Source organism: Jaculus jaculus, chromosome 5, assembly GCF_020740685.1.
Source record: "Jaculus jaculus isolate mJacJac1 chromosome 5, mJacJac1.mat.Y.cur, whole genome shotgun sequence".
In the NCBI taxonomy this organism is placed as follows: domain Eukaryota; kingdom Metazoa; phylum Chordata; class Mammalia; order Rodentia; family Dipodidae; genus Jaculus; species Jaculus jaculus.
Genome location: NC_059106.1, coordinates 72,142,683 through 72,169,548, shown reverse-complemented (window position 1 = coordinate 72,169,548; position 26,866 = coordinate 72,142,683). Strand labels below are relative to the sequence as shown.

The following is a 26,866-nucleotide window of genomic DNA, read 5'->3' as shown; positions in this document are numbered from 1 at the left end:
CAGGGATGGACATTTTGCCCTGGCTGTGGCTCTTAGAGGTATTTGACACCCTGGGGATACAGGAAAGGGCCTAGAAGGAAGGGCAGGGTGGGTAGAGGCCATTCTGGTTCATCCAAAGCAGCACCCTTTATGTTTTGGGGTTCTCCTTAGGAATTTGAAAAGCAGCCCCCTTCTTACATGACAAGTCCACAGAGCACCTCATGTGCAGATGATCTGCCCAGAGAAAGTTGATGCAGGCTGGACTGGTCAGGAGCCTCAGGGACAGGTCCTGGGATACTTAGATACTAGGATGTGGGAAGGCAAGGCAGAGTGGGAGACTGTGTGCTTGATGGTCCCTGGATCACATGGTTCCCAGCCCTTGATTCAAAGGAAACAATTGGGTGGGGGCAGGCGGAGCTCACCCAGCACGGGGTGCCTCATGTCTCCTCAGGATGGTTCTGTGTATCGCCACCCATGACTCCCACTCCCTGAACCACCTGAGCCTGAAGTTCGGAGCATCTCTGGAATCCTGCAGACACCTGCTTGAAAATGCCAAGAAGAGCCATGTGGAGGTGGTGGGTGTGAGGTGTGCACAGAAGCTGCCCCCCCCCATCCCACCTACGCCAGGCCTGCTGTGTCCTTCCCAGGGATTAGCCGTTCTGTGTGAGATTCCCCAGGGCCTCTGATGACCCTGGGCCAGGAATTGTGCCACTGGAGAATTTCCTCTCTGGAAGGAGAGCTGATAGGTGTTCCTTTCCCTGGCCCTACTGTTCCCACAAGGTCTTGTCCCAGGCAGTTCTTTCCAGGAACCTGACCATGAGTGGGTTTTCCCACCTGTAGGCCAAGAAGGTTGTACCGCCATGCCCTGGAGCTCTCTCGTTTTGCAGGGGTTGGGACTAGTGATGGCTCATTCTATAGTTTCATTTATTCTGCACTTTAGGCTCTGGGCAGAGTCCCTCAGGAGTTATCGCACACCATATAGGCATGGGCTCTCCTTGCACCAGTTGATCATTGTACTCTGTAGATGGTGAAACTGAAACAAGGCAGGTAGGGTAACTTGCCCAGGCACAGGCTGACTGACAGGCACATTCATGTCAAGGTACCTCAGGGCCTTAGCTCTCAACCCGGAAGGCTCCTCTCTAGGGCAGATGGGAGAAGCAGCAAATGTCTCCTGTCCGCTCCCCACTTGCCACATTGCCCTTTGCAGCCCACTTAATATCTCAGGTCTCAGTCACCACAGCTAGGACGTGGACACACTGATCCCATCTGCCCGAAGTCCCTCCTGGCTAGGGGTGAGGTGGTGATGTCTGGGTGCTTCATGTAAGCTGAGGCTGTCCTTTCTCAGTTTTCACATTGGCAGTGGCTGTCCTGACCCTCAGGCCTATGCTCAGTCCATCGCGGATGCCCGGCTTGTGTTTCAAATGGGTGCCGAGCTGGGCCACACAATGCACATTCTGGACCTTGGTGGTGGCTTTCCTGCCTCAGAGGAAGCCAAAGTGAGATTCGAAGAGGTAACTGTGCATCTGGGAGTGCTTTCCTGGGCTCTTTGGGTGGGTGGAGGATGAGGGAGGGCTATAGTGAACATAAGGTGTCCACTTTGCACAGGGCCTGTGTGTCCCACACTGGGTTTGGTGCTTTGTGGATTAGCTCACTACTTACTAACCCTGTGCAATGGATAAGAATTGGGCTCATAGGGCTTACATCACTTTCTGAATCCACTGCCCCCGCCCACACTTGTTTGACTCTAGCCCATGTATTTAGCCAGCCTATCTGAGGCTAAGCCAAGACATTTGCATATCATAAGCTCTTTTAGGGTTGAGCATGCCTGATTCATTCCCCCGTGGGGGCTGATGAAGAAACCTGGTTTGACCGCAGGGGAAGAAAAAACAATCTTTTGTCTGCCCCCAGTCCGTGAGTCTCGCTCATTTGTGAGATGAAAGCAAGAGAACATATGATAGCAATCCCCACTCTAACCACTAGGGGTCGTTTCTCCTTAGCAATAGAACATTTCTGACTCTGCAAATACATAAAAATATTTTAAAAAGGAATCCATTGAGTAAAACATACTATAAGAACACACGCCACATGGTGGGCAACATGGCACATGACTCTATCACAAGCATCTGGGAGGTGGAGACAGGAGGATGAGGAGTTCACCACCAATTTTGGCCACATAGTGAGTTTGAGGACAGCTTGGGCTACATGAGACCGTCTCAAAAACCCAAAACTCAGAGTTAGACATAACGGCTCACACCTTCAATCCCAGCACTTGGGAGGCAGAGGTAGGATGGACAGGGAGTTTGAGGGTAGCCTGGGTCTACAGAGTGAATTTCAGGTCAGCGAGAGCTAGAGTGAGACCCTGCCTCAAAAAGCAAAAATCAAACAAACAACAAACCCTCCCCCCCAAACTCCTCCTCTCCTCTCAAAATAACAAGCACACAAGTCAGTTATGTTTACAATTTAAAAATAGTGCTTATATCAAAATAAGTAGCTCCAGCACTCAGGAGGCAGAGGTAGGAGGATCGCTCTGAGTTAGAGACCACCCTGAGACTACATAGTAAATTCCAGATCAGCCTGGGATAGAGTGACACCTTACCTCGAAAAAACAAAAAGCAAACAACAACAACAAAGAGAAACTACTCTAAAGAGTTCATGGTCATTTGGCTCATCTGGAATTAGGGCGACCTTTATCTCTTCCCTTCTCTGCATGCTTTGACTTTCTGTAATGTAATGTGTTATTTATTTAACAAGCTGGTTGTTTATGAAAGAAGGATCCCCCTCAGGGCACCTGGAACCTAAGCACCAAGCATTGCTAAAAGTTCCCTGTCTGCATGGGAAACTGAGGCCTTATGCCAGCCCTCCATCCTGCTACCTTCCCGGCTAGCTGTCTTCCAGTTACCAGCCAGGGCCCTCGCAGCTGCCAAGTTCTTTCTGAAATCAAAGCAGCTTTCAAGACATAGACTTGGAACTGTAGCAAGTGTTCGGCATAAGCTCACACTTGAAGCCCACGACTCTCCTCCGCTCTTGCCTGCCAGATTGCTTCTGTGATCAACTCAGCCTTGGACCTCTACTTCCCCGAGGGCTGTGGTGTGGACATTCTAGCTGAGCTGGGACGCTACTACGTGACCTCCGCCTTCACTGTGGCAGTCAGCATCGTCGCCAAGAAGGAGGTGCTTCCGGACCAGCCAAGCAGGGAGGGTAGGTGTCAGGTGGGCAGCAGAGCGCTGCTGTGCCCCTGAAGCTGGGGGCAGTGGGCAGTGGCTGAGTGAGCAGGGGTCGGGGATTCTGGAGAATGGAAGCTGGCTCCGAGGGAGAGTTACAGTCTATATTCCCCTCACTCCTAAGACAGACACTTAGTTCTTTTCGTCCTTGGTGTGCTCATACTTTATGCAGAATGAGGTCAGCACCGCCTTAAGGTGACTTGATGCTTTATTGAGCCCATGGGCAACAGAGCCAAAAGGAATATAATTGAATTGCTTAATAGCTAATAAGAGATGAAGCTTGCATTTGACCTGTCTCTATCTCCTCTCCAAAGTGCAGGCTCATCCTCTTTCGTAACATCATAAAAGTAATTAGTGACAACTTACACTTCCTCTGTTTTAAAAATTGTTTTTCCTTATTTTGATTTATTTATTTGAGAGGGACAGAGAGAAAAAGAGGCAGAGAGAGAGAGAGAAAGGGTGTACCAGGGCCTCCAGCCACTACAAATGAACTCTAGACGCGTGTGCCCCCTTGTGCATCTGGCTAACATGGGTCCTGGGGAATCCAGCCTCGAACCAGGATCCTTAGACTTCACAGGTAAGCGCTTAACCACTAAGCCATCTCTCCAGTCCTCTTTCTTTCTTTCTCTGTTTCTTATTTTTTTTTTTTAGAGGTAGGGTCTCACTCTAGCTCAGGCTGACCTGGAATTCACTATGTAGTCTCAGGGTGGTCTCAAACTCACAGTGATCCTTCTACCTGTCTCCCGAGTGCTGGGATTAAAGGCCTGCACCACCATGCATTTCCTCTTTTTAATATTTTTACTTATTTATTTATTTGAGAGACAGAGACAGAAAGAAAGAGGCAGACAGAAAGAATGAGTAAGGGTGTGCCAAGGCCTTTTGCCACTGCAAATGAACCCCAGATGCATGTGCCACTCAGTGCATCTGGCTTTGTGTGGGTACTGGGGAGTTGAACCCAGGTCATCAGGTTTTATAACAAAGTGCCTTTAACCACTGAGCCATCTGCCTGGCCCCACAATTTATAGTTCTTTTTTAAAATTTTTATTTATTTATTTGAGAGCGACAGACAGAGAGAGAAACAGGCAGATAGAGAGAGAGAGAGAATGGGTGTGTCAGGGCCTCCAGCCACTGCGAACAAACTCCAGATGCGTGTGCCCCCTTGTACATCTGGTTAACATGGGTCCTGGGGAATTGAGCCTTGAACCCGGGTCTTTAGGCTTCACAGGCAAGTGCTTAACTGCTAAGCCACTTCTCCAGCCCAATTTATAATTCTTTAAGCCTGCTTTGGAGAGGGCCAAACAAAGACAGAGAGGTTAAGCCTCCAGCTCAAGGTCATATGGCTGATGATGGGCAGCGTTGCAATTCAAGTTCAGGGCGGCTGACTGGGCGCTCTTTGGGCACGCTGGCAGCATCTCCTTGCCCTCCCAGAGCCCTGTGAGTGACGGGTGTCAGGGAATCTGATCATGGCCTTGGCCCCTGCTCCAGGCCCCTCAACAGGAGACCCTCAGAGCGGTTGTTCTTCCCTAGAGAGTGTTTTAGGGTGGGGGGCTTCGTGCAGCTTGACTGCTCTTGTGTATATGCATGCACACATTCTCTGGCCTCCTGATAGAACAGGGAGATGACTGTACTGAGGGGAGCCAGGACACCTGGCTTCTCATTCCTGGTCACCCACTGTCCTGTCCCGTGTGCCTCTGAGCACTTGGTTTAGCCCCCTAGATCTTGAGTTCAGGCTGGCTGCTCTTCTGCCTTTGCCAAGGCACCGAGGGGTTCAGATCCAGGCAGGGGAGTGGGTTCCGGCAGGGTGGTTGGGCTGCAAGGGAGAGTGTTCCCAACACAGAACTGAACCATTGTCACCAAGCAGGATGACTGTGGGTTGACAGGGCAGACTTTCGGCTTGACAGCCCTTTTATCCTTATGGAGCCCATTGTCACGCCAGCTTCTGCTCCAAGCCCCTCACATTCTGTTTCTGCTGCCTCTGACCCCTCTCCTCCCCGCAGAAGAAAGTGGTTCCACCCCCAAGACCATCGAGTACCACCTTGATGAGGGCGTGTATGGGATCTTCAATTCCGTCCTGTTTGACAATACCTGCCCCACCCCCACCCTGCAGAAGGTGAGCCTGTTTTCATTGTGTGGGTGTGTTCTGATAGTGTCTCCTATGTTTTTATCTAATTTTTATGTACAAGGTGTTGGGTGTGCTCAGCAAACACTTGACCATTGAGCTAGATCCCAAACCCTTAATTTTTAAAAAGTAAAGCATGGGGTGTGTGTGTGTGGGGGGGGTGTAGCTCAGTTTTAGAGCACTTGTGTAGCATGGCTCTGGATTCAATCCCCAGCACTGAAGAAAAAGCAAAAATTAGACAAGGGCCTGAGAGCATGGTGCAGACCTACAATCTCAGAAGGCTGAGGCAGGAGGATCATGAGTTCAAGACCAGCTGAGACCCTGTCTTAAAAATAATCAAGGCTAGCTGGGCATGGTGGCATATGCCTTTAATCCCAGCACTCAGGAAGCAGAGGAAGGAGGTTTTCTGTGAGCTCAAGGCCATCCTGAGACTACATAAAGAATTCCATGTCAGCCTGGGCTACAGTGAGACCCTACCTTGAAGAACAAACAAACAAAAAAGGCACAAAAATAACCAAGGGTGAAGGTCATCATTTAGTCTCACTACACAGAGATGCACTTTTCAAACATTATGTTCCTTTTCATTCATTTTTTTGTAGTAATTTTGAAATATTTTATTTATTTAAGAGAGGGAGGGAGGGGGAGAAAGAGGGAGAGGAGGAGGCAGAGAATCTCTTTTCATTTATTTAGAAGTATTTTTTTTCTACATTATTAAAGTTTTTTTCTATAAAATCTAGTACTGTTTTATAACCTGATTTTCTATTTATTATTTGTTTGTTTGTTTAGGCAAACCCAACAGACAGGCCCATTTTATTTTTTAATGTGGTGAGGAGAGAATTGGCACACCAGGGCCTCCAGCAACTGCAATAGAATGCCAGATATGTGTGCTCTCTTGTGTGCATGTGTGACATTGCATGCTTACATCACTATGTGTCTGGCTTATGTGGGACCTGGAGAGTTCAACATGAGTTCTTAGGCTTCGTAGGCAAGTGCCTTAACCACTAAACCACCTCTCCAGCCATGCTTTTCCATTTATATGGGGTGTAGCTATTTCTCTGTCATTAATCTTTGACAAGATAGTCTTTGAAGACCCTACAGGATGGCTTCTTGTTTTGAGCAAGAGTCTATCCTGACAGGCATCTCTGATTACCTCTCTGAGGAAGTTACTAGAAGGAAAAGATATGCAATGGGTTTTTCATATTAACAAGAATAAAGCATTCCTAGCCCTCCAGTGAGTGGATATCCTTGAGAAGGGAAAGAAAGTGATGCATACTTTAGTATTTTCATACCTTGCCTCCTCCTGAGAGCTCTTTCTGCCTTCCATCCAGTGTCCCTAAGAAACAGTAGATTATATTAGACAGAATCATTGGCTCCAGACTTATTATTGGACTATACTTGGCTAATTTTTGTTTGTAGTTTTTCTTTTTAAATACTTGTTTGTTTATTTATTTGAGAGAACAGGTAGGGAGACAAGGAGAGAGACACAGAAAGTATGGGTACACCAAGGCCTCTTGCCACTGAAAATGAACTCCAGACACATGTGCCACTTGTGCATCTGGCTTTACATGGGTGTTGGAGAATTGACCTTGGGCTGGCAGGCTTTGCAAATAAGTGCCTTTAAGTGTTAAGCCATCTCTCTTGTATTTTTTTTTTCAATTCAACAGATTTAAAAATATTTTTAATACTTTATGTATTTATTTGCAAGTAGACAGAGAGAGAGAGAGAGAGAGAGAGAGAGAGCGAGCGAGCACAAGCACATCAGAGCCTCTGGCTACTGCAAACAAACTCCAGATGCATGCAACACTCTGTGCATCTGGCTTTACATGGGTACTAGGGAATTGAACCTTGATCGTTAGGTTTTGCAGGCAAGCACCTTAACAGCTGAGCAATTTCAGCATTCAGCACTTTTTTTTTTTTTTTTTTTTTGGCTTTTTGAGGTAGGGTCTCACTCTAGCCCAGGCTGACCTGGAATTCACTATGGAGTCTCAGGGTGGCCTCGAACTCACGGCAATCCTTCTACCTCTGCCTCCCGAGTGCTGGGATTAGAGGCGTGCGCCACCACACCCGACCCTCAACACATTTTTGAATCCCCTCAGTATACAAGGCACTATGCTAAAGCTTGCAGATGCTTGTAGGTGAGAATTATTTGTGTCTTGGAAATTTGTACTTTCTACATCAACTCTTCTTTTTTAAATTTTTTTTGTTTATTTTTATTTATTTGAGAGTGACAGAGGGAGAAAGAGGGAGAGAAAGAGAGAGAGAGAGAGAATGGGTGCACCAGGGCTTCCAGCCATTGCAAACAAACTCCAGATGTGTGCACCCCCTTGTGCATCTGGCTAACGTGGGTCCTGGGGAATTGAGCCTTGAACCGGGGTCCTTAGGTTTCACAGGCAAGCACTTAACTGCTAAGCCATCTCTCCAGCCCTCAACTCTTCTTTTACCATATGATACAGTGCTTTATATCCCGTATGCACTGGTGGTGGCTGAAACCATTATGTACTCATGATAGTGGGTGTTTAGCTAAGTATCTAATATAGTATTACTCTCTTAATTTTTATAATAATCCTGTAAGGTAGATATTATCTATCTCATTTTACAATGAGAAAGCTGAGCTTAGAGAGGTGAAGTCACCTACTTACTGAGGTACAATGCTTTTTAACTGTACACTGAGAGCCCCTGGGGATAGGGCTCATGTCTTATTCATCTTTGATTATCTGCCTGGAGTCAGAGAAAAAGCTCTTAAATCTCCTGTAAGATGACTACTTTCCTGTGAATTCAGTGTATCATCGGCTAGTTAAGCGTTGCTGAGTTTTTGATTCATATCCAGGCTTTCACAAATACTCCCTCTGCTTGGAATGTGCTCTGCTAATCTTACTGCCTGGTCAGCTCATTTTACATGATGAAGGTTGGAAATGCATTTAAAAATGATTTTCTGCTGATGCGTCCCTGAAATATTACTAGGCAGAAAGACATGAACATTTTCAAGCTTTGCCATACGTGGTCCCAGGTCAATTCTCCAATATCCTGGACTATTAGATGCAGTTACTGCGTGGACCCTTCGCGCAGCAAGCTCCGAGGGTTTGCAGGCTGTGCTCCCTTCTTGTTGGCTGATTTATCTGTAGGACGTGCTTCAGATCACCGTCAGTTTTGTTTCATTGATTTACTTCCTGTGGCATCAACGCTTTCTTTCCCTTGTGCATGTGTAACGTTCTATGTGTGATGTATGTGCATCTGTGTGCCTCGTGGCATTCTGGGTGCTCACCTGTGGCAGGTGCTCTTGCCTGTGGCAGCCAGAGGGGAACATTGCTTCCATTGCTCCTCCACCATTGTTACCTAAGCAGAGTCTCTTACTGATCCTAGAACTTGCTATTTTTTCGTGAGCCCTGGTGATTCTTTGGTCTCACCCCCCCCCCACAAGGGCCTGGGTTTGTAGATAAGTGTGGCCACGCCTAGCTGTTTATGTGGGTCCTGGGGGTCAAACTCTAGCAGCCTCTCAGGCTTCCTTAGGAACCTCATGCTTGTACAGGAAATGTTCTCGCAGGAAGTGCTCTTAACCGCTGAACCATCAATCTGGCTCTTTCCTTCTTTCCTCCCTCCCTCTTTCTTTCTTTCTTTCTTTCTTTCTTTCTTTCTTTCTTTCTTTCTTTCTTTCTTTCTTTCTTTCTTTCTTTCTCTTTCTTTCTTTCTTTCTTTTGATCCCCTGTTCTCCTAATTTGTGAGGTCTTGAAGTTTTCCATTTTAATAGATGTATGGCAGTATTTGATAGTTGTTTCAATGAAGACATGAGATGTGGATCATCTCCTCCTACCTAGCTCATTTGACACCTGTGTGCATTCTGTGGCGACATGTCTGTTAATGATTTGGAATCCTCTTACTGTGTCTGTTTTGTGTGTATGTCCCTTCGTATACATCTGGAGGTCAGAGGATGGCCTTGGGGTACTGGTCCTTGCTTGCCACTTTGTTTGAGACCGAGTCCCTACTGTTATTTGTGGCTGCTTTGAGTGCCAGACTTAGCTGGCCTGCTAGCTTCAGGTTCTCTTGACTCTACCTCCCATTGCTGAGGGTGCCTTGGGGCTACACATGCACCCTGTACTACTAGTGTCTGGGTTTATGTGCATTCTGTAGATCTGAACTCTGGTAGTTAGGCGTGGGTAGCAAACACTTTTAACCATTGGGTTCAATCCCGAGCAAAACACACACACACAACCAGAAAGCTAGGCATGGTAGCACATGCCTATTATCCCAGTACTTGGAAGATAGAGGAAGGAGGATCAGGAGTCTACATCTGAGGGCATTCTGGTCTACATGAGATGCTGTCTCAAAAAGTAAAATGAGCCGGGCATGGTGGTGCACACCTTTAATCCCAGCATTTGGGAGGCAGAGGTAGGTGGATTGCTGTGAATTCGAGGACACCCTGAGACTACATAGTAAGTTCCAGGTCAGCCTTGACTAGAGTGAGATCCTATCTCAAAAAACCAAAAAAAAAAAAAAAAAAAAAAAAAAAAATTAAAATGACATAAAATAATTCAATCAAACAGATAAGCACATTTTCAAAGGGATTAAATTAGAACTCCTAGAAATGAAAACTATGAACATTGAGATTATGGCCAGGGTAAGTAAGCAAATAAGAAAACCAGGAAAACATTAGAGAATAGGAAGCGAGATGAAGGCATCATATCAACAGCACAAAGGAACAAAGACTTGTCAACAGGATGGCTAAGGGAGTGGCAGGTAGAGTGTGAAGACAGAATGTCCAGTCCTAGTTTCAGGAAGGGCTTATGTCAGGATATAGAAACAATGCCAGGAATTTTTAGCACAGGGAAATTTTAATATAGGAGCTGTTAATTTAGAAATTAGCTAATTATCAAAAGGGTTAAACATAACACCACCTCTGGTCCTAAGGGACATGAACAAGGAGGGAACACAGGGACTTGGAGGATGACTTCTCTCTCCCAGGCTGATAGGGAAACCTCCGAGGAACAATTGTGATATGGTAGGAGCATGTGGCCTACGTGTGGCAGAGATGCATCAGAGGGTGCCCTCTGCAAGTGAATCGCAGGAGCAGCTTCCTACTGACTACAGGAGAAACATGCTGCAGATGTAGGCCAGGCCAAGGCCCAACTGGGAGGGACACTGAGTCAAATGCTGCAGAGGCTCACATGTTGAGCATTACACAGAAATAGTAAGCCGAGAGAAGAGAGTCTCTTTCTTCTCATCTGTCCTTGTGGTGTTCCTAGAAACTTGTCCTGAGCAAGCCTGATATTCAGCTAGCTGAGAAAGAAGAAATGTGCACAGGGGCAAGTTCCAGTATCACAAAGCAGTGCAAAAAGGGGTGGATTTAGATATGAGAGGCAAAAGAATAACTGGTAGAAACTTAACAGAGAGAATAGACTAGATGCTGGGCGTGGTGGCACATGCCTTCAATCCCAGCACTTGCGAGGCAGAGGTAGGAGAGCCGCCATGCATTCAAGGCCACCTTGAGACTACATAGTGAATTCTAGGTCAGCCTGGGCTAGAGCAAGACCCTAACTCAAAAAGCTAAAGAGAGAGAGAGAGAAAGTAGGCAAGAAGAATGCCTTTTCTCATATCCAGGAAATCCAACAAATTCCAAGTTACCTAAAAATGAATCCTACCAAAATGATAGGCTAATGTAGCTGATTAGCATAATCAGAAAGAAGATTTTTTTTTTTTTTTGTTTTTGGTTTTTCGAGGTAGGGTCTCACTCTGGTCCAGGCTGACCTGGAATTAACTCTGTCATCTCAGGGTGGCCTTGAACTCATGGCAATCCTCCTACCTCTGCCTCCCGAGTGCTGGGATTAAAGGCGTGCGCCACCACACCCGGCTAGAAAGAAGATTTTTAAAACTAGTGAGGGACAGGCGTGGTGGCACACAACTTTAATCCCAGCACTCAGGAGGCTGAGGTAGGAGGATCACTGTGAGTTCGAGGCTAGCCTGAGATATAACTAAGTGAGAGGGCTGGGGAGATGGCTCAAAAGTCAAAGCAAAGTGTTGACTGTGGCCCAGTACCCACGTTAATTTGCATTGGCAGGAGGCCTTGACACACCCATTCTTTGTCTCTTCTAATTATATACTTGAGCAAATGTCTGGATGCAGGAGATGCCCAACTCTTGTGGTGGTTTCATAACCACATGGGACTACGTGGCTTTCAGTGCCCAGGAATTCTCATTTCTCTCTTACTGTGATAACATAAGTCATAGAAAGATCCAGCCACTGTAGGAGAGAATGAGATTTGTGTTTCAGTTGCATTTTGAGGAAATTTCCTGAAGGTGACCATAGATGACTTATATTTTCACCCCAGTGGTTAGGTCTTGGCACCATAGTCCCAACTACCTACAAGGAAAATTATACTTTAAAAAAAAAATCCAGATGGTCATGTGGCCCCCTAAAAATTGAAGACTGTAATTTCCAGTGTAGGTAACTAGAAGCCTGTGCCCATCCCACCCACAGACAGATAAAAGACACTTGGTAGCAATAGAATGTCAATAGGGTGCAGAGTGAGTAAATTGGTATTCTAAACTCTTGAATTGTTGGGATGGAAGGTCATACACGTTAAAATGTAAGTGTCTAGGGTGACCACTGAAGCAGTAGAAGTAGACGATACAACTGCTGATGCAGAGGGCAAGTGAGAGTTTGGTTTGGGGCTGGGAGATGGCTTAGTGGTTCAGGCGCTTGCCTGTGGAGCCTAACAATCCATGTTCCAATCTCTCGCCAGATCCCACTTAAGCCAAACAAAGGTGAGGCAAGCACAAGGTCACACATGCCCACTAGGTGGCGCAAGCATCTAGAGTTGGATCTCAGTGGCTGAGGCCCTGGTGTGCCAATTTTCTCTCTCTCAAATTAAAGACAACAAGTTTGGTTTTTACCTGACCAGTGATATGTCAGTGGTCTTTACTCAGCCACGACCAACTACAGAGGACACTCTGCAAACTGCAGCTAAACAAAAGACATTCCTCCTCCCCCAACTACTTTTTTGTTTGCATATATTTGTAGCATGAGTGGTATGTGGTGTGTGTACAAATGCGGATGCTCCCGTGTGTGCGCATGTGGAGGCCAGAAGAGGACGTCAGGTGTCCTCCCCTGTCAGTGCTCCAACTGGCTGCCTTAGAAAGACTCTCTCACTGAGCCCAGAGCTCACCATTTCTTGCTTAGACTGGTTGACCAGCAAGCCCCAGTGATTATTATTATTATTTTTGGCACTCTCTCAGCACTGGGGTTACAGGCATGAGTAGGCACACCCAGCTTTTTAATTAAAAAAAAAAAATTTTTTTTTTTTTGGTTTTTTGAGGTAGGGTCTCACTCTAGCTCAGGCTGACCTGGAATTTACTATGTGGTCTCAGGGTGGCCTTGAACTCACAGTGATCCTCCTACCTCTGCCTCCTGAGTGCTGGGATTAAAGGCGTGCACCACTACGCCTGGCTTAATTTAGTTTTAACTTTTTTAGAGAGAGTGAGAGCTAGAGCGAGTGTGTGTGTGTGTGTGTGTGTGTGTGTGTGAGAGAGAGAGGGGGGGGGTGGTGGGAGAGAGAGAATGAGAATTGGCACACCAGGGACACTGCAGCCACTGTAATAGAACTCCAGATGCTTGCACCACCTAGTGGGCATGTGCGACCTGGTGCTTGCCTCACCTTTGTGCATCTTATGTGGGATCTGAAGAGTCAAATATGGGTCCTTAGCCTTTGTTGGCAAGTGCCTTAACTGCTAAGCCATCTCTCCAGCCCAGCACCCAGCTTTGAAAATTTATTTAATTTAATTTATTTGAGAGAGAGACAGAGAGAGGCAGAATGAATGGGCATTCCTGAGCCTCTAGCCACTGCAAATAAACTCCAGATACATGTGCCACCTTGTGCATTTGGTTTTACTTGGGTATTGGGGATTGAACTCAGGTCTTTAGGTTTTGCAGGCAAGTACCTTAACATCTGAGCCATCCAACCTGGTACACCTGGCTTTTTTATGTTGGGTGCTGGGGAATCAACCTTAGGTCTTTTTAAAAATAAAATTATTTATTTATTTATTTTTGAGAGGGAGAAAAAGGGGGAGAGAGAGAGAGAGAGAGACAGAGAGAGAGAGAGAGAGAGAGAATGGGTACACCAGGGCCTTTCAGCTGCTGTGAACAAACTCCAGCTGTGTGCGCCCCCTTGTGCCCATGTGTGACATTGCACATTTATGTGACTTTTGCGTCTGGCTATAGTGGGACATGGAGATTTGAACAAGCATTCTTAGGCTTTGCAGGCAAGCACCTTAACCACTAAGCCATCTCTTCAGCCATAATTTAAAATTTTTTATTTATTTGAGAGAGAGCATGGGCATCAGGGCCTCTAGCAACTGCAAATGCATGCCAAACACATACACTACTTTGTACATCTGGTTTATGTGGGCCCTAGGGTATTCAAACTGGGTCCTTTGGTTCTGCAGGCAAACACCTTAACTGCTAAGCCATCTCTACAATCCCAAACTCAGGTCTTTTAAAAAACTTTTTTTTTTTGAGAATTTTAGTGCATGAGCATACTGTAATTTGGTCATATTCCTGGCCTATTGCCCTCTGTTGTTCCCTTTCCTAACTCCTGTTCCATCAAAGCCCCTCCTCTTTCCAAGAAATCCTTCTGTTTTGACGTCTCATTGTTTTTGTCCTCCTCCACCCTCTATGTCAAAATGTTGGGGCTGGATAGATGGCATAAAGGTTAAGGTGCTTGCCTGTAAGGTCTATGGACCCAAGTTCAATTTCCCAGTACCCATGTAAGCCAGATTCACATGGCAGGATACCTGGAGTACATTTGCAGTAGCTAGAGGTCCTGGGGCACCTCTTCTCTCCAGACTCTCTCAAATAAATAAAGTTTTAAGAGATGATGGGCTCAGGTCAGTGCAGGTCACCACTGTGAAATCATGAACTCATCAGTCATCTTATGTCCAGATGGCAGTGTCCCTAAGAACTCCTTTCCTGTGGCTCTTATACTCTTTCCACCTCCCTTTTCCACAATGTTCCCTGAGCCTTGGAGGGCACAACAGAAAGGTTGTGGTTAGTATTGAGCTCTGAACAGTCTCTTCTTTTCAGCTTTGTTGAGTTTGGGGTCTCCTCAGCCAAACTCTGGTCTTCCTGCTAGCGTGGCAAGTTCTCTTATCTGCGAGGCCCTCTTCCAGGACCTTCCCCAGCTGTTTTGATCCTCACGTAGAGCATCTCCTCACTGTATTTTTCAGAAGTTTGGATTGCTGCTTTCCAGGTCTACTTGGGGGAGGGATAGAGAAACTTTTCTGGAAAGACTATGAATGCTCTGTCTCTAAAGGAACTTATTTTTAAATTCAAAGACCTGAATAACATTCCTTACATATGAATATTTGCTCTTTTCATACCATCCTTGCTTCCTTCTCTTCCCATCTGGTACCATTTAAGCTCTTATTTAGAAGAGTTTTGTCCATTTATGCTTTTTAGATTTTTTTTTTGTAGTACTGGGGCCCTGCTCAAGCTAAGCAAGTGGTCTGTCCCACTGTACATCCCCAGCCCTATGCTTCTATTTAATATTCAAGAACTGCCGACCTATTGTGGCTATAGTAGAATGAATATATATATGTAAAATGTTATTGGTTTTTCGAGATAGGGTCTCTCTCTAGCCCAGGCTGACCTAGAGCTCACTGTGTAGTCTCAGGGTGGCCTTGAATTTACAGCGATCCTCCTACCTCTGCTTTCTGAGTGCTGGGATTAAAGACATGCACCACCACACTCAGCAGGTGTATTTTGCACGTGTGTGTGATGTTTGGTTATGCAGCTGTGTGTGTAGATGTGCATGTCTCATGCTACCGGGTATGGAGACCAGAGGAAGTCATCGGGTTCCTTCTGTTACCCCTCATCTTTCTGTCCTTGAGGTGGACTCTTCCTCAACCTAGAGCTGCCCATCAGTGAGCCTCAGTGACTCCTCCATCCTTTATACCTCCCAATCTCCATCACATTCACCCTACCCACTGCCCACCGAGGGTCACAGACATATGACCTTGTGCAGCTTTTTTCTTTTTTTCTACATAGGGTCTTGCTTTCTGCCTTGGCTGACCTAGAATTCACTGAGTAGTCTCAGGCTGGCCTCGAACTCAGGGTGATCCTCCTACCTCTGCCTCCTGAGTGCTGGATTAAAGGCGTGTGCTACCATGCTTTCACTGTTTTGTTTTGTTTTTGTTTTCCGAGGTAGGGTCTCACTCTGTTCCAGGCTGACCTGGAATTAACTCTGTAGTCTCAGGGTGGCCTCGAATTCACGGCGATCCTTCTACCTCTGCCTCCCCAGTGCTGGGATTAAAGGCGTGCACCACCACGCCCGGCTTGACTGTTTGTTTTTTTTTAATGTGCATGTGTATGAGTGTTCATGTGTATGCAGGTGCACAAGTGTGCATACATGTGGAGTCCAGAGGATGACTTTGGATGTCATTCCTTGGAACCTTGTCTACTCACCAGTATGCAAGACTAGTTAGCTAGTGAGCTCTGGGGATCCTCTTTACCTCTGCTTCCTCAGCACTGGGATTATAGGTATGCTCCACCATGCCACATTTTTATGCGGGTACTGGGATTCAATTCAGGCCCTCATGCTTCTAAGGCAAGAACTTTGCCCACTGAGATGTCTGCCAGCCCCATGCAAGGGACTGAAGGGAGTGCTATGAGTGTGGTAGGCCTGGGGGGGGGGGTCGCTGAAGTGACCATCCCTCTCTTCTACAGAAACCATGCTCGGAGCAACCCCTATACAGCAGCAGCCTGTGGGGTCCAGCGGCTGATGGCTGTGACTGCGTGGCTGAGGGCCTGTGGCTGCCGCAACTACACGTAGGGGACTGGCTAGTCTTTGACAACATGGGCGCCTACACCATGGGCACAGAGTCCCTCCTCAGGGGGACCAAGGCCTGCCGCATCACTTATGCTATGTCCCGGGTAGCCTGGTAAGGGGGCCCTGCTGTGAAATGGGGTGAGGGGAGCCAAGCAGAAGCAATGAGCAACCTGAGATCTGAAAAGTGGCTTTCATGCAATCCAGTTTAACAAAGAGCTCTGGCCACCGAGTCTGAGGTGAAGCCTGTGCCAGGAACCCGCATGTGGCCATGAATGGGGCTGAGCTGACCTCGGGACATACAGCCCCATGGATGACCCTGTGCGGTGGGCTTCCAAGCCTGCTCTCCGGGTGGTGGGAGTCAGCAGACAAGAGGTAGAAGGAACACAGTTTGGATATGTGTACAAGGCACCAGCAGAGGCTGGTTGTGGCTGGGGGGAGGCAAGGCAGATCTGGGAAGACCGTGGAGTGAAGAATGTGAGAGGGGTGGGAGGCAAGGATGGGTTTGAGACAGGGGCATGGCCTGTCTGGTTAGCATTTTGGAAACAGCACTTGAGCTGTGAGGTAGGTGGAGGAGGCTATGGGCGTGTGCTGGAAGCAGTGGTCAGCTTCTGGTAGCTCTGACCTGAGGAAGACTTGCCTGCCCACCAAGCCTCAGACTTTGCATGCAGGAACAGGGCATGCCACCAGTGCTGCTTGTTTCCCATGAAGCAAGATGGAGAATGAGTCATGCCTGTGAAGCCCGACGTCAGCTCTCACAGCAGGCATCGCACACACTTCACTTCACTCCACAACACTGTGGGATCAGTGTCATCACCAGGTGGGGAGGGTCACACACTGCTGGTTGGTGGGAGATGGCACCTTTGGGGGCTGGGACAGGACCATTAGGGCAGAGCAGTTGGAAAAGGCTTTTTATTCTGAATACTCAGGACTGAGTGGGGCTTGTGTTTGGAGGACCCCCCAGGAACACCCCCAAACTCAGGACTGATGGCATTGAGAGAATTGCATTACATTCATCCATTCAACAAGCATTTGTTATTTCTACCTTGGTTGGGCACATGATAGATTCATATTGCGATTTTGCCTTTGGGGTGTTATAACAAAGCCTAAAATTGAACTTAAGAAATAACACTGAGAATGTGGCTCAGTTGGTAGCATGTGTGCCTAGCACACATGGAGCCCTGGACTTTACCCTCAGCACAGCATAAACCTGGCACAGTGGTGTCCACCTGTAATCCCAGCACTTGGGAGGTGAAGATAGGAGGATCAGAAATTCAAGTTCATTTGTGGCAGCACAGCAAGTTCAAGGTCAGCCTGGTCTACATGAGACCCTATCTAAAACTAAAGAGACACACAAACAAAACAAAACACCAAAAAACACAGACTTCCTTACCTGTCATCAACAAATGCAGGGCGATGAGGCTGCAGAGTGTCACCTGCAGTCATTATGAGAACAAAAACAGTGGCGTGGTGGCGCACGCCTTTAATCCCAGCACTCGGGAGGCAGAGGGAGGAGGATTGCTGTGAGTTTGAGGCCACCCTGAGACTCCATAGTGAATTCCAGGTCATCCTGGGCTAGAGTGAGACCCTACCTCGAAGAACAAAACAAAAACAGTGATATATTGATGTGGACATGTCAGGAAACCGCCCTTATCAAAGGGTCTTCCATCATGTTCTGCTTTAATGCCTGCTTGTATCAATTCCAAGGGATACAAAAGCCTGTAAGGCAGTGATAGCCCAAAGTGCAGACCTGAACCAACAGACTAGGGCTCAGATCTTGGGCCCCAGGGAAGGGAGGGACAGTGGGTTGCAAAGGGGCTGTTAGGGCAACTTCTCAGGAGTCAGCCAGGCCCTGGAGGCCCAGGATGGCCAAGAGGATGGTCAAGAAGTGAGGTAGTTTGAAAGGATTCTATCATAGAATTGCAAGTAGTTCTGTTCACTGGTAAGCAAGAGTATGTGGGGAAGACTGGGTTTAGGACCTTGGAGTCCCAGACTTGGACTTGGCCTTGAAGGCAGTGGGAGAGCCATGGGGCAGTGGCTAAGAAACAGGGCCAATCTATGTTTAAGGAAAGGAGACCAAATTTCAGCCAGAGAACACTAAGCCCAGAGCCTCCCATGAAGAAGGGGCTAGCTTCCCACCCACTACCGACTTGCTGAGTATAACTAAACAAAGAGGGAGGCCTTCCTACCAGGGAATGGAATCTGCTTGAAATATGGAAAGAGTGAAGGGAAGAACTGGATTAACGAAGGAGTGTCTTCTGTGTAAGTAGATCCCAGCAGAAGTAAAGGGCAAGCTGGCATGGCTCCTCTAGACTTCTTGGCAAGTGACCCTTGCACATTTCCCCCACCCAGGGTGGGAACAGAGGAGAAGAACCAGTCTATAGGACTTTGGGAGCAGGAGATGGGTAATTTTTAAGCCTTAAACCTGGGGAATGGAGAATACAAGCTAGGCTCAGTTCTAGTCCTTCCTGCCTGCTAACGATGGAGTGCTGGGCCAGTTGAGTCTTTCTGAGCCTCAGTTTTTTCCTACAGGAAAAGAGGGATGGTAAGATCTCCTGCTTTGGGGAAGATGTATGTAGATAATGGGGCTAAAGTGCCTGGCACAATGTCTGATACACAGAATGCCTCAATATATGTGTGTGCCTTTCCCTTGCTAGGCAGGGGAAGCAGCAACCTAGACAAGGGTCACAGGCCTCTCTTGTCACTGCCCTTGGCTGGTCTTAGGGTTCAGGTGAAAGCCCTGTGCCTTAGGGGCCATCGGAAGCCCCAGACCTTATCTTCTTGCTGGCTGACTTCAGCGAATGTCTCTTTTCCTCAGGGAAGCACTTCGAGGGAAGCTGCTGTCTGCAGAAGATGACCAGGATGTCGAGGGCGTGTGCAAGCCTCTGTCCTGTGGCTGGGAGATCACAGACACCTTGTGTGTGGGCCCTGTCTTCACTCCGGCAAGCATCATGTGAGAAGGCCTGTCCCCTCCCTGCCGGAGAACCCCAGCGGGGCTGTGGAGATGCCTCGGGAAGAGGTGAGGGATGCAGAAAGCTGGCACCTTCCAGCCAGGACTCTGGTGCTCCCTCTGCCGCCCCCACCCTGCACCTGTAGTGTTTCTGCCCTGTAACTAGGACCAGTCTTACACTCGCTGTAGTTCAAGTATGCAACATAAATCCCGTCCCTTCCAGTTGTGTCTGCTTCCTCTGCAGTGCAAGGGGTCTGGTCAGTCAAGTGTGGGAGTGTTCTCGGGGTCGCCCTGGGTTTCCTTCCAACCTTTGTAAATAAGAAACAAATAAATATTTAGATTTTTTTTAATACTCCAGTGGATCAACACTTCTATTCAACAAAGAAGCTTAAGGAGAGACTGGCCTGCCCTACATGAGAGAGTCTGTTCTTTACTTCATGCCCAAGCCCCAGCATCTTCCAGGGGTGCCCACCTTCTCTGACTCATCTCTGTCTTCTTCACAGGCCCTCATGCCAGGACAGCCATCATGAGGCAGGGTGAGCTGTCAGGTTGAGGTGGGGGTCAGAGTGGTTTCTTTATTGTTCTCATGACTGGCTGTGGCCTCCATGTGACCCATCATCCACCCCAAGGCCTGGCACAGAGAAGGAGAAGCTGAGTGTCTGATATAGCTATGGAAGGGTAGAGTAAAGGGGAGGGGTTGTTTTGGTTTTATGATACTAAGCCTCCCACACAGAGCCTTTCCAGGCCAACAGCTTTGCCACAGAGCTACAATCCCAGCCTTATTTTTTCTCCCCTAGGAGTTTTTTTTTTATTTTTTAATTTATGAGAGAGAGAGAGAGAGAAAGAGAAAGAGAGAGAGAACATAAACATGCATGTCAGGATCTCTTGCCACTGCAAATGGAACTACAAATTCATGTGCTACTTTGTGTGTCTGACTTTATATGGATACTAGGGAATTAAACCTAGGATGATAAATTTTGCAAGCCAGTGCCTTTAACTCTGAGCCATCTCCCCAGCCCTCACCCTGGGAGATTTTGAGTAGACTCTACCTTCCCTTTCCTTGCAGGTTGGCAAGGCACGCAGTATTGCAAACACATCCGAGTTCAGGCAAAACTGTTAGAGGAAGGCTGGCCACAGAGTATTACTGTGTTTAGTACTGACAGTGTGGCTGTGTCCTCGGACTGCTGGTTCATTACCATGGTGAAGACTCTTCACGATGCCAGGACCTTCAGCTGTGTTTGTGTAGTATGTGAGCTGCTAAGCAAAGAGTTCAGATCTTAGAGCCCCAGCTGCTGAAGGGCATCTTAAAGATTTTTCTTCTTAAAAGAAATGGAGATGGGGCTGGGAAGACGGCTCAGCGGTTTAAGATGCTTGCTTGCAAAACCTAATGACCCGGGTTCAATTTCCAAGCCACCCATGTAAGCAAGACACAAAAAGTGGCATAAGCATCTGGAATTAGTTTGCAGTGGCAATAATTGCTGGCACACTCACACATGCATATGTAAACAAAAAAATTTTTTTTTTGGTTTTCTGAGGTAGGGTCTCACTCTAGCTCAGGCTGACCTGGAATTCACTATGTAGTCTCAGGGTGGCCTTGAACTCACAGCGATCCTCCTACCTCTGCCTCCTGGGTGCTGGGATTAAAGGCATGTGCCACCATGCCTGGCTCTAACAATTTTTTTTTAATGGAGATATGATCAAATGCTAGAAAACTCATTCCTTTAACACATACAAGAACAGTCTTTTGTGTTTTGCCAGCATTGTGAAGCCAACCACAACCATCAACTCAAGGACACTGTTCACCCCCAAAAGGAAACTCACACCCATGAACACTCACTCTCCACTTTCCATCCCTCCCATTCCCAGAAGCACCAACCTATACTTCCCTCTATGATTTGCCTTTTCTGAACATTCAGTGCAATGGTGTGTTTATCTTCATAGGGCTTTTCTTTCGGGTAAGCCTGGCTCAGCTAGTCCCAGGGCCTGCGCGTGGCCTTGACGTCTTGGCTAATTAGGCAAATGTGTTCAGAGTAATCTGTGTGTTTACCAAAAGCAAGGGTATCTCCCTTTTCAAGGCTGAGCTTGGCTTTTGTACTTTGACAATGACTAGGCTGAAAGCTCAGGCCATCGAGAGACTGGAGACAATCACAAGGGTCCATTGCCCCTCTAGTTGCCACCCAGTGCCTTGCTTTGCAGCTTCTCCCATGCTACTCTCGATGCCCTGTGGATCCATTCTGAGACTTCCACATCAGATATCTGAGCAGGTCTGGACCCACTCACACTTCTTTTGGGGAAGGAGAGGGGAAAGGCAAACACAAGCTTTTCTTCTGGAATGGGTATAGGCTGCCAAAGACAGCAGTGGCCCTGTGGAGCTCAATTCTTTTCAGTTATTTGTTTCTTATTTCTATCTCTTTTTCTGAAGAGAATAAAAGAATGCGGAGAATGGTTAAGGGGCATTGGGCCAGTGTGAGGGAATTTAACCAGCGGTCTCCTGGGAAGACTCTTAGAGGTCAAAGTAGTCCTTGTAAGAACATGAATTCCACCTTGACCATCTTCTGCTGAAAACCCTTCCACCGATTCCCATTGAGATGCCAATAAAAGAAACTGCCCGAGACCCCTGTTCAGAGCTCTCTGATCTCAGCTCATGCTACCCTTCTCATATTCCAGCCCCTTTGTAACTTTGTTTTTTTTCTTTTTTTTTTTCTGCCCTTTGTAACTTTGGAATAAATTACTCTTAGAGCATACCCACCTCTTCTAAAGCATCAAGTGGGGTCATTTGGTCACTTTGAGGCTCCTGAATAGCCTTAGCTTGTGCAGTGGCCATTGGGATGAGCTAGGGTCCTGCAAATAACCTGTTACACTTGGGAAAATCCAGCTTGAAATAGAGAGCCACCTTGCCCCATTCCAGGGAACATAAAGGAATACAGAAAGCCTTAATGGCTTAAAAAAATTATTTTGAGAGAGAGATATAGATAGATAAATAGAGAATATGGATGAGTGCACCAGAACCTCTTGCCACTGCAAACAAACTCGACTATACACTACTTTGTGTGTCTGGCTTTCTGTGTACTGGGGAATCAAACCTGGGCCGCCATGCTTTGCAAGGAAGCACCTTTAACCGCTGAGCCATCTCCCCAGCCCCTTAATAGCTCTTTCTCGGCGAACTTGGGGTAGGATTATCTTACAATATAATATAGACCATCTAGTTAAATTTGAATTCATACATTTGTACATGCATGTGCCACGTTAATAATTAGGGTATCTTTCCGAACTCCAGCTTCAGGTGTCCTACATTTTAGTTGCTAGGTCTGACAAACCTATCCTGGCTAGTCCCTGTACCCGGACGTCTTCCATGCAGGTTCCCCATCTGTCAAATGTGGGTGTTTCCGTGAGGTTTGCCTGAGGGACCCCGCGCCCTCCCTGGGGGTCCGACAGCTCGGAGGAGCGGTCGAGAAATTTCTCACGGAGTGAATGTGAGAAATCTCCTTTTCCGGAACACAAGGAAGCACCGTCCTGGGTTGGAAACCACGCTCTCTCCTGGCCCGCGGAACCCGGGGCGCGAGGACTGCCGCCGTCGGAGCGCCCGAGCCCCACCGAGTTCCGTCCCGTGACGTCACATCCGGGCCCGAGACCCTCCTCGGCTTCGAGGCGCGTGCTCTTGCGCCCTCTGCCTGTCGGGAGGAGGAACCGACCCTGTCAAACGAAATCCATCCCCACGCGACCCTGGGGTCGAGAGACTCCGCTCGGGCCCGCCCAGCTTCGGCCGGTGGAAAACTGGGACGCGAGCCGCTCGGGAAGGGGGTGAGCTGGTGTGCGCCGGGGCGAGAGGCCCAGGGGCAGTACCGGAAGTGGGCTTCTGGCCCCTCAGCTACAGATGCTTCCACTTAAGTAGGAGACTCCTCGGGTAAACGAGCCTCAAAGTAGTGCGGCTGCGAGGAGACCTCTTGTGCCGGGTGGCCTCTGGAACCGTGCAGCTCATACCAGCGCGAAGACCTCTGCTGAGTTCGCGCAGAAAACCAGGGCCTTTCAACGACTTCTTCGTTTGCATGCCAAGATGGTTGACATTTTAAAATGGTCAAGAGTGGCTACTGTGCTGGAGAGGTGGCTTAGCGGTTAAGGTGCTTGCCAGTATAAGCCTAAGGACCCAGGTTTGATTCCCCAAAACCCATGTAATGCCAGCTGCACGATGTGGTGCATGCATCTGGAGTTTATTTGCGGTGGCTGGAGGCCCTGGCCTGCGCATTCTCTCTATCCTCTCTCTCATAAATAAATATTAAAAAGTTTTTTTAAATGAGTACTCTGCCCTGTCCCCACCTTTCACTTGCACTATTTCATTTTATCCACACAAGCCTGTGGAGTAAATATTATGACAGGGATTTCCACCCTGCACTGCCAATGTTGGAATTCTAGATCACGATTTCTGCATCTGTACAATGGGACAATAGTAACTACCTTATATTTGTAAATTAACATGTTTATTTTTTCTGAGATAGGGTTTTGCTGTGGCCCAGGACTACTTGGAATTCATTATGCAGTCTCAGGGAGGCCTCGAACTCATGGCAGTCCTCCTAACTCTGCCTCCTAAAGTGCTGAGATTAAAGGCGTGTGCCACCATGCCTGGCTCATATTTATTTACTTTAATATTAATTTTATTTTATGTTAATTATAACAGGTTATTCTCTTTTATTCCCTCACCCCAGCTCTCATTACCTTGGAGAACCCCTCCCCCCAGTAAGTTATGGTATGCACCATGGGGTCTAGAGGGCCTCAGTCAGTCCCTATGGGGTAACTGGAGACTGTGCCTCAGGATATTCCTACCGGCTATTTCCTCAATTAACATATTTAAACGCTCAGCAAGGGCTGGACAGATGGCTTAACGGTTAAGGTATTTGCCTGCAAAGCCTAGGGACCTAGGTTTAGTTCCCCAGTGCCATATTAGCCAGATGCACAATGGGGTGCATGTGTCTGGAGTTTGTTTACAATGGCTGGAGGGCCTAGAAGCGCCCATTCTCTCTCTCTCTCTCAAATAAGTCAAGACAGAAAAAAAAAAACAAACACAAAACAGTCTCTGGCAAATGGTAGCCATCAGTAACTACCTTTACATTTACAAATGAGATTGAGGCTTAAATATGAAGTCACTTGTCTAAGAAGACAATAACTAGAGTGGTGGGAAACATCTTTGCCCAGTCTGAGAGACTTCTCAAATCCCTGTACTCCCCCAGTTTCTTCCTATGCTTATAGGAAGCCTGCAGTACCCACAATTGTCTGTGTAGCAGCATGTGTATTTTCCTAGTAGCACCCTGTCACCAAATGGGTTGATCTGTCACCAAATGGGCTAATCTCTGGGCATTTTAATAATTCTAAGGGAGTTGATGAGGTTCTATAACTTGCTCCCCAGACTAGGGCCCTAAGTTTCTGGGAGACATGAGAATGGACGGCTCCCAGATGCATTTCTTGATAAAACCTCATAGATCATGAGAAATTCTGAATATGTTAATTTGAGGTATGTAAGTGAATTGTGATTTGATGTGGGGAGGGTCTGTGTTAGAGAAGGAGACCAGTATGATTAGTCACAAACATACCTGCCTGCGCAGTCTAGGGCAGACTTGCTAAGAAACGGTGAGTCTGGGCAGCTGGAAGGGAACAGTTCAGACCATGGGAATGGCATGTGCAAGGGAATAGTGATATGATAACTCAGAATTCCTCCTTGGGAATTTGAGTACAGAATGGATGATGGTTGGGGAAGAATTATGCTCTGGATGTATAAGTTAACAGAATTTCAGAGAAGGAAAGAGATGATTCCATCTTTTTTAATAATTTTTTTTATTGAAAACTTCCATAATTATAGACAATACACCATGGAAATTTTCTCCCTCCTACATTCCCCTTTGCAACTCCAATCTCCATCATATCCCCTCCCCGTCGTCTCAATCAGTCTCTCTTTTATTGATTGATTTGTTTGTTTGTTTGTTTGTTTTTTTGAGGTAGGGTCTCACTGTAGCCCAGGCTATCCTGGAATTCACTATGTAGTCTCAGGATAGCCTTGAACTCACGCAATCCTCTTACCTCTCCCTCCCAAGTGCTGGGACTAAAGGTGTGCGCCACCACACCTAGCTTCTCTTTTATTTTTTATGTCATCATTCTTTCCTCCTATTATGATGGTCTTGTGTAGGTAACGTCAGGCACTGCGAGGTCATGGATATTCAGATCATTTTGTGCCTGGAGGAGCATGTTGTAAGGAGTCCTACCCTTCTTTTGGCTCTTACATTCTTTCTGCCACCTCTTCCACAATGGATCCTGAGCCTTGGAAGGTGCGATAGAGATGTTTCAGTGCTGATCATTCCCTGTCACTTTTTCTCAGCACTATGGTGAGTCATCCCAAGGTCCCTGCCATCTGAAAAGAAAAGCTTCTCTAACTAAAAGTGAGAGTAGCATTAATATATGGGTATGAACATTAAGAGAAGTGCTTATTGGGAAGTTTGATGAGCATAGTATGTACATTTAGTCAGACACCAGCAGATGTTACACCCCTAGGGCTCATAATAACCCCCCGCCCCCCGTTGTCTTCATCTTTTAAAAATATTATTTATTTGCAAGCAGAGAGAGAGATAGAAGAGAGACAGACCAAAAGAATGGGTGTGCCAGGGCCTCTAGCCAATGTAAACAGACTCCAGATGTATGCACCACTTTGTGCATCTGGCTTTAGGTGAGTACTAGGGAATTGAACTCTGGTCGTTAGGCTTTGTAGGCAAGTGCTTTAACCACTGAGCAATCTCTGCAGTCCTGATATCATCTTTGTATGTTTGAAGGTGAAGTAGGAGGTAATGAAAAGGCAGTCTCTAAGATTTCCCTTAATTATCTCACACTCCAGTATAGTTCTCTGAGGATGGACAGGGCTGACTGATTCCATCCTAGTGAATAGATCATGTTAGAAGTAATGATATTAGAGGCTGGAGATATGGTCTAGTGGTTAAGGCACTTGCCTGCCAAAGCCTAAGGACCCAGGTTCAATTCCCACATAAACCAGATGCACATGTTGGCACTTGTATCTGAAGTTCATTTGCAGTGGCTAGAGGCCCTGGCACACCCATTCTCTCTCTCTCTCATAAATAAAAATAAAATATTAAAAAAGAAGTGATATCACTTTTGAGATTAAATAAGACTGGCTTCTGTCTTGGGTGCCATCTCTTGCTCTGACAGATGACATTGGCTGTGTTGTAAGCTGCTCTGTGGATAGGTCTGTGTTCAGAAACTAAAGATTCTGATAAATGGCCAGAATCAAGTCTTCCAACAGTCCTACAAGTTAACTTGGAAGTAGTCTTTCCACTAGGCAGGTCTGGGATGACCACAGTGTGGGCTAACACCTGACTGACACCATGTGAGAAGCCATACCTCTAACCCACAGAAACAAGAGGTCTTAAGTTTTGCCCAATTTTGAGGGAAAATTTAAAACCATAGTTATATTTATCAAGAGAAGGATTGGAGGACACTTGCTGTAGGCAGAGATGGGAGTGTGTGAGGAGCAGTAGATGAATTTGGGACACGTTTGGGTAAAGAATGGAGACATTTGGCAATGGAATTGGGTATGGGAATGAAGGAGAAGGCAGAGGGGAGAATGATGTCAGCGTTGAGTAATGTAGGGGATGGTGTTTGGGAGAGCTTCAGCATGCAGGTCACCTGGGATGAGATTAAAAGGGAGCCCCTTGAGAATTCTGGCAACAAGAAAAATCAACAAAGCGACCTCAGGGCAGGGCAGAGAAAACAACCACTGTGGTGGAGGAGGGGAA

The 26,866-nt window shown here is 47.0% G+C and overlaps 1 protein-coding gene and 1 long non-coding RNA gene across 7 annotated transcripts in view; one reads left to right on the top strand and one right to left on the bottom strand.

The window, feature by feature from the left end:
* The window catches only part of Azin2 (antizyme inhibitor 2), a 51,840-nt gene extending 32,414 nt beyond the window's left edge, over positions 1 to 19,426 (top strand). For 5 of the 6 annotated variants that reach the window (XM_045148599.1, XM_045148597.1, XM_045148595.1 and 2 more), the window contains 6 exons: positions 431 to 565; positions 1,325 to 1,490; positions 3,015 to 3,177; positions 5,198 to 5,310; positions 16,030 to 16,244; positions 18,948 to 19,426. In XM_045148599.1, coding sequence (XP_045004534.1) covers positions 431 to 565; positions 1,325 to 1,490; positions 3,015 to 3,177; positions 5,198 to 5,310; positions 16,030 to 16,244; positions 18,948 to 19,086 — 931 coding nt within the window. In that variant the 3' untranslated portion in view covers positions 19,087 to 19,426. 6 annotated transcript variants of the gene reach the window in all.
* Positions 17,748 to 22,669, bottom strand: LOC123460837. Its single transcript, XR_006637236.1, has 2 exons — positions 22,544 to 22,669; positions 17,748 to 19,387 (listed from the first exon to the last, which is right to left on the bottom strand). It is a non-coding gene; the product is annotated as an uncharacterized LOC123460837 (long non-coding RNA).
* Between the last annotated feature and the right edge of the window lie 4,197 nt (positions 22,670 to 26,866).